A 7691-nucleotide genomic window follows, 5' to 3' on the forward strand; every position below is an offset into this window, starting at 1 on the left:
TACGCTGTGCTCTGCCCCTTCGGAAGTTTGCAATATTGGACATTGTATTTTACTTTGCACCCTACCTCCACTATCCTGCAGTGTTTGTTGATTGTCAGGTTGCACCTCTGCACCATCTAGCAATTAGGATGCCCCAAGGAATGCTGCATCGCGCCCTACTTCTTTCGTGCACTCCACACTTCTGTGATTCATAATATCATGCAGTGTTCTGTTCCTTCATGACCCCACCTACTGTTTCTGGGCATACGTTGCATGTTAATCCGCACACTTTCAGTGTTAAGATATTGTTCTACAGATAGTGCTTCATGGAAACAATGTTGCTTAACCCCCCCTCCCCAAACCTTCTAATACATGCCTTTGTATACTAATTTCTGTGTTCTGATTTTTGGCAGGTGGGTACCAGGGTTGTGGCCATGGGCACAAAGGACATCCAGGACGTTCACACTGGTCCTGTTGCGGTAGGACGCAGGAGAGTTCTGAATGCACCGGGCCCGCAGGAGCTGCTGGACACCGGAGCCTGCTGAGGACTGTGGCCTTATAATGGCTTGATCGCAACATACATTTGCCCTGAGGGTGGCTTGGCCATCGAGCCACAGCGGACCAATGACGACCAGCTGTGCTGTGCTTCAACCATAAAGCTGTGAACCCCTCCACACGACGTGCCTTGGGCTGGGGCTCTCTGATCTGCCCAGCCCCCCTCCCCTTCAGGCAAACCAGTGCCTTAGAGCTGGAACACGTCTGCCGTAGAGTCAGATATTCCGAATTCTATGGCGAATGCCAATGCCAAGATGTTTTGTGTCATGCTCAACTGTCTTTAGCATGACCTTTCAGTGCTGAATATTTGCAAAACAAAAGAGATGATGGCTGGAAGGTTTACCAATGCTCTGGGCAAACCTCCAGACCATCAGAAGGGGAAGGACCATGTGGAAATCAGGAATGGCCCCACCCCAAAAGGGGCAGTCCAGCCCGAACTGCTTGGTCACATCCCTTCTGCGTACGACCACAAGCATCCCCAGATATGTTTCGGCCTTGTTGCTTGATTTGCATATGGTCTTTCCCCTTTCTGTAATGACTTGGCCGGCTAAAGAACAATGGTTTGGGGGGGTTGCCCAAAGCTGCGCCAAAGGTTGAGATTTATTCCAAAGGATCCAGCCATTATCTTTTGTTGTGCTGTATATTTGTACAAAAGTGCAGTCACTACACAGCTCATGGATGCACTAATGATGATAGGCTGTCACCTACAGCACTGCAGCAAAATGGTGTCTGGATACATTAGAAGAAAAAAACAAACCTGGCCTTAATAAAATTCAGGGGCCCCCCAAAGAAGATTTCAGAGGTCATGAGAAGAAATTGACTTTCGAAGAGAAGTGCCTAAAAATCATTTCATTTAATGGGATCACCAAAGGATTTGTGTGGATGTAAGGGGAGGCTGAAAGGTGCTTGATGTATAGTTGTGTTCATGTCAAAAAAGCAAATGTCTGTTGAAGCCATCAAGGTGTTCAGGGGAGGGAAACTGAGGGACCTCTGCAGTTATGCGGTAAATTGAGGATCAGAAACACACACACTTCTTCTGAGGTGGTCTTTCAAAGTACCTACTTATCTCGATGAGACAGCCAAATGTGATATTGTGAAAACCACCAAAGGTTACCATGGTAGCTGTGCTGGTACAGGTAGTTAATGAACTTTGAGTCTGTTGCGAAGGCCAGTGCATCTGGGGCAACCAACCCTGTTTCGCGGATTTTGTTTTATAACCTCATGCAGCACTTACGATCAGTCTTTATGGAGAATATGACCACTGCAGCCACTATGATCACCCTAGCCCCCCCCTCTCCGTCACTCTTCTGTTCCCTCGCCTCTTTTTTTCTCTCAATCCCTCTACTTGGCTTGCTCCCCATGCTGCTACTTTCCTTCCCTCGTTTCCCCTCACCTCCTCCCTTCCCGTCGTCCTCTTCCCTCGCTCTTTTACTCCCTCCCTCGTGCCCCTCTTCCTTCTTTTCAGACCCTCCCTTTACCTCGGCCCCTTCCCTCGCTCTTTCTTTACCAGCCTGGGCCGAACTGTTGAATGGCTAAGAATCCTACCAGCCTCCCCCATGCTGATGAGTGAACCGGGGAACGAGAAAGGGGTGTTGGAGAACCAGTAGTGACAGCCACAGTAAAGGTCTGTGATGCGAGTGCTCAGCCAAGCGGGGTTCTGCCCGAAGAGGGGGAGCCTTCCAGTGAGTCCATAGGATTTCGCCTGTCCTGCCAGGAAATGTAATCAAAGATGGCTCTTGTTGGTCCTAAGGCAGTGCAATGCACTAATGCGTGTCATTTAAACATTGTGCGTGATGTGGTTGGTCAGAAAGATCGTGCGATACTGTGCCAACCTCTCCTGTCACCTAGCTCACTCCTTTGGAAGATTGCTGCAGCACCGATCTGTGCACCATGCCATGTTGGCATGCTCAGCTGAAGTGCATTTCTCAGTGCCTGCTGCTGAGATCTGTGTATATCTTTCGGGTCACAAGGGGGCATCCCATCAGGGTCGCCTCAGTATGGGAACCTTCTGCCTTTGGCAAAGCAATTGCTTGAAGGTCTTACCCAACATCAAGGAGTTCAAGCACCAAGAGACCTTTTCTGAGAAGGTCACAAATACCTTTAAGGCATTTTCTATATGCTTTGTGTGAGTGAATGGAGTCACTTCCAAACTAAGCTTTTGGTTTTTGTTGTGGGGCAATCAATTTGCTCTCATACCATCTTCTCCAGTAGCATGTTGGGGAGGGGGGGGGAATTCAAAGTAGGTCTCTATAGATGGCTTGTATAGTGCTTAACGCTGCTTCAAAGAGTTGTAGTGGAAAGGGAGAAAGGTGGGCAGATGATAAGATGGAGAGCGGCGTAGGCAGTGAGGTTGGAAGTGGCAAACTGGGTCTGACAGGAGGTTTTGATAGGGACTATAGTGTCTACTGGCCCTCCCTGTTGCCCGGGACATGGATGGCTGCTTCCTTGTGGCACCTGATTTATAATTGCGGGTGACGAGATGTAAACCCAGACTTCCCAAGTGGCCATCATTGGAAGGTCTGGCCAACATTCTACCCTCTTATCTCCCAAGGAATCATCCACAACAATGCATCGAAGCTGGATCAGCGATTTAATGCCAAAGCGCCCTCATGACCACTTTGAAGGGCTCAGAGCGAAGGGTATATCTCATGGGCACATCATAGCTCTCCTCCCCCATACACTCATGCACAGCCAACCTGGCTAGTGCGTCCTCCCTGCCTTTTAGGTTTCCATGAGCCTTACTCACCCACTGCCAGCCATCGCCTCTAGCTCTACCCACTGCCAGCCATCTCCTCTAGCTCTACCCACTGCTAGCCATCTCCTCTGGCTGCCAGGTTGGGCACTGTTTTCCACACTCCTGTGAAGATGATGAGAAACCTCATCCTTACTTTGTGTCATTTTAGAATCATTGAGCTCTCGAGTGAACTGCTAATATCCTATGTGACAACAATTACCTCTTTTTGGAGTCCATATAATGTCACCTTTACATGTAGCCTATCTGTGTGCCTTCCCTGGTGCACTAAATGCCATCTACAGAGACTCTGTGTTTTCAGTTGCATGTGATAATGTCGCCTGGAAAAAGTCGCCAGGTAGGTGACTTTATTTTTTCGGACCCCTAAAATACTTTCCCCAAATATTCTACGAGGGGTATAATCATATATTGTGAACTCCAAACCCAGAATATGTGTGCAATGTGTTTGATTTTACAGAGGGTGCCTTTTTTGGGAAAATGTTGCCCCCTGGCGGCCATTTGCCAGGCAACATTGTCCCTGGACGCCATGTTTTTATCATGTTGCACGTTAACCTCGAGTGGCGTTTGCTAGGATTTCATGTTTCCTTTATTTTCATGTGAGCAATTCTGTAGCCCCTGAGAACCAATACGTTTAGGATTCTATGCGAATTTGGATCCTCTTGTTATCATTTGGTTTATTGTATGCTTTTGCTCATTTCATCATTTTGCCATTTCCATTGGCCTGTGTTCCCAGTGTACCCAGTGTACCCTTTGTACTGGAATCTCGTGGCATTGCCCGAGCAGCCAATCCTTTGGTGAAGCCTTGTTTCTTTCGTACCATACTATCTTCGATGCAGATTTTCCTCACTAACGTAGTGGAACGTCCCTAATTTGATGAGCGTGCCACAGTGGCTGCTGTTCCTGAACTCCTTGCACCATGGATTACAGCAAACTACATTTTCCCTGACCCTTATCCTGGGAATCAAAGTACAATCATGTCAACAAAATGACCAGTCGCGGTCCCACTCTTGCCTCGATTTGATTAATCCAGTCACTCCTCCATCACCGATGCACCCATATTACTGACCACGCCACAAAGAAATACTGCATTTCCGGGAAGCTCATTTTCAAACTTAGGCCCAGCTTTCTGGACCGGTCCTGGCAGTACTTTACACAATAGTCACGCTCTGGGTGGTCCAATAAACATCAACGGGAGCTATCTTTTGCACTTCATTTCACACATCCTTCAAAGCAAGTGGTGTTATACTATTAATCTGAGTGGCCCTTAATAAAATCAAGAGGTTCCTCTAAATTTGAATGGGAAATATGCAGTTTACCGTCACACACTGGGGCTTATTTGTATTTATTTAGAATTTATTGAGTGTTTTATGCCAAAGCAGTGTACACATTATCACTTTACAGTACAATAAAACAGTAGTTACTGTTAGGTTATATTTTCATATTTATGCTAAATCTCCCTCACCTGTGAGAGCCCCAGCACCTTTTGCTGGATTTGTGGATTCTTTTTCTGTGTTCCTGAGTGAGGGGGGATCTTTATCCTCACTCACCCTTGCTTTTCCCCACTCACCCTTTCTTTTTCTCTTTCCATGGAAGCCGTTTTTGTGACTCTGCATACTTTACTTTTGGAATCATACTTTCCTATAACTGTTTGGGCATCTACAATGTATTATTGCAGCACACAACACTTTCTGTGCAGCGTTGCTGAGAACCCTTTTATTATTTTCTCTGAGTTACTTTGTGTGAACTATTGTTCCCAAGTGTAGGACACTTTTTATCCTTTCTACAATCCCTATTGTGAGATCAGCACACCCCACCTTATGTGGAGTGCTTAGGAGCTCCACGGTATCCTCTTTCTCACTGCTCGTGTAACATTTCTGTTTCAGTGACAAGTGTACCTTTATGGCTGGTGGCAGACGACATGTTCTACAGGCTTGTGTGATTTTTACTCTCATGCTGTCAACCCAGCCGTGGTAATGCACAGAAGGGTCACTATTCACCTAGAATGTGGCTGTATTTTTGTTTCGCCATTTCTCGTGTGATTGTCTTTTCTTTCTCCTTCTGCCGTCCTGGGGGGGGGGGGGTCCTGATTTGATTTTTGTCTTCGGCGGGAATCCTTTGTGAAGCCCGGTGAAGCTCCAGAGTGTCTTTGAAGATAGGAAACGAGGGAGGAGTCTGAAACTCTACAGCCTGTTGTCTTCTGGCATGCCTGCCTGAAACCAGTCCTAACTGTTGGATTGTCTGGGTTCCTGGATAAATGGCCTGGATCTGGAAGATGAAGACAAGTCAACCACTGGTGCGGAATCTGATGAGCAAGAAGAGAAGAAGTCTCTAGCTGATTCCAGCGACCGGAGCTGCCTGCTGTGTAACCGCTGCCGGTGCTGACCCCTTCCTTCCATGCAACAGAGGAGTCCTGAAGACTCTGACCCATGGACTGGTGGGACCAATCAGTCAAGAGGAGCTGCATTCCGAGCCATCCCACAATGAGCTGTGATCTTCCTGGGCTGCAAACTGCCAATACCCTCGGCCCTCGAGGCTGAGTGCTGTGCATCCTCTTCCCATGTACGAATCTCGCTGAAACTTCAGTGGACTCCTGTTGGACCTCCAGAAGCAAGATTCCTAAGATGCTAAACCGAGATAGTGAGGCAAATCAATGAGACGACAACCATACTTCATATTGTCTTGAAAAGGGCACCAAAACCACAGAGCCGCGAGAAGCAACACAGACTCCTCTGCTGGGAGCCTTTCCTCTTGACTGCTGCTGCAATTTCCCATCCAGTGTCCTTTCTTTCGTCACAACCAAGAATCCAAAGACTGGGTGCTGTGCTGCTGCATTGTGAAGGCGCCCGTCTGCAACATTCTTCACTGCTGAGGTACTGTGTGTAATACCTAAAGTAGTTCTGTCGCTCCTGTGTGGCTACGGTGCCGATTCGTGTAGTTGGGTGTTTGCCCATACCATTCACCCACGCCTAATGGTGGAACGCATCTAGTGAGTCTTGTATGAAGTCCCAGAACCATTTTGCTGACTCTAAAGTACTGTACCTAACTTGTTCTAAGCCGCTATCTTCTGGAACTCCGATTTCGTACAGTTATGTCTGATCCTTTTCTGCCTGCTGCTGGCCACTGGACCACCAGTGTCCCCTTCTGCCTCTGCGACCACTCATGCCCTAGATCAGGGAAGGGCCGCTGAAGCAAAAGGCTCTCTGGAGGAATTCCTACAAGTGCTGCAAAGCACTTACTTGCTATGTGTTGGAACTCTCACTGTATATTCCTGAAATAGAATAAGTTACAAAGTTATTACTTACCTGAGAAGAGCATACTGCCATTCTGAAAAGTATAACAAAGATATTGCTTACGTTTGAATTGTGTTCCACTATTCTAGAAAGTAACATTGTTGTTATAACTGTATTATTGCTTGAAAAAGAATAAGTGTAACAATGTACAACCAATCGGGTCTTCTTACCTTGAATGACATACTGCTATTCTAAATGTGTTATATACTTTGGTTTGCTTACCAGTAGTATTGTGTTGATTATGACTTATATTAGTGCTCATGTTTCTAAAGAATTCTCTTTGCCTGTGTATATAAACAATAAACCATGATGTATACAATACATCAGTGTATGTGTTTCTTTGGGCTATATGCATGCTACAAGCTCGTTGTACCTTCCTTCAGCTCTCTCTCCTTCCTAAAATAAACCTGGCTGCTCTGCCATAGCTACCCCTTTCCTGAGTGGTACAGGCCTGTACTAAGAGTTGGAGTTAGTGTATTGCCAAGGTATAGTTTTATAAAGTCCCTTTGGGTGGACTTTAGAAAAACTGCCCTAACAGTTACAATTAATAAAATCCAGTTAGAGAAGATGTGATTTGAGAGCGCGGAACAAAAGAGTTGCTAAGAAGACATGGCGCACACAGAAAGGGGAAGAGCGTTCCAGTGTAATGGAGCATGTGAAGCAAGAGTATGAAACCAAGACTAGGTACATGGGAGACACACAACAGTTAAGAGAAAAAGAGCTTGAGAACAATGTGAACGTGAAGGACTATAGAAAGAAACCAGTGAAGAAAGATCAGGACCCAATCGATTTAAAAACCATACAGAGAAAATGTAATTTAAGACGAGGGAGAAAAGACAACCACCCAAGAGGCAAGAGTGAAGAAGAAATAGACACAAGGTGAAAGAAAACCTAACAAACGACTAGAAGAGATTTAAGATGGGCAAGCGCAAGGTTGGCAAACCAAAAAGAACACAAGAGAAAGAAGATGAATGAGAAAAAATAAGTGATGAAATCAGTTTACCAGCTTTAAAGGTGAGAAATGGCCTGGCTTTGCAAATATTAAAGAGATGATGCTGACAAAAGCGTGAGAGGGGTGAGATATGGTAATTAAAAGAAAAATCAGACTGAAGATA

General features: G+C 46.1%; 1 protein-coding gene across 1 annotated transcript in view; it reads left to right on the forward strand.

Annotated features, from left to right (window-relative positions):
* TRIM45 (tripartite motif containing 45) overlaps positions 1–7691 on the forward strand; it is a 151824-nt gene that overhangs the window by 143201 nt on the left and 932 nt on the right. The window contains exon 7 of the mRNA XM_069635771.1: positions 393–7691. This exon is cut by the window's right edge and continues 932 nt beyond it. Coding sequence (XP_069491872.1) covers positions 393–541 — 149 coding nt within the window. The 3' untranslated portion in view covers positions 542–7691. The remainder of the gene's footprint in view (positions 1–392) is intronic.

The sequence above is a fragment of the Ambystoma mexicanum genome, chromosome 7p, assembly GCF_040938575.1.
Source record: "Ambystoma mexicanum isolate Mex_15411 chromosome 7p, UKY_AmexF1_1, whole genome shotgun sequence".
In the NCBI taxonomy this organism is placed as follows: domain Eukaryota; kingdom Metazoa; phylum Chordata; class Amphibia; order Caudata; family Ambystomatidae; genus Ambystoma; species Ambystoma mexicanum.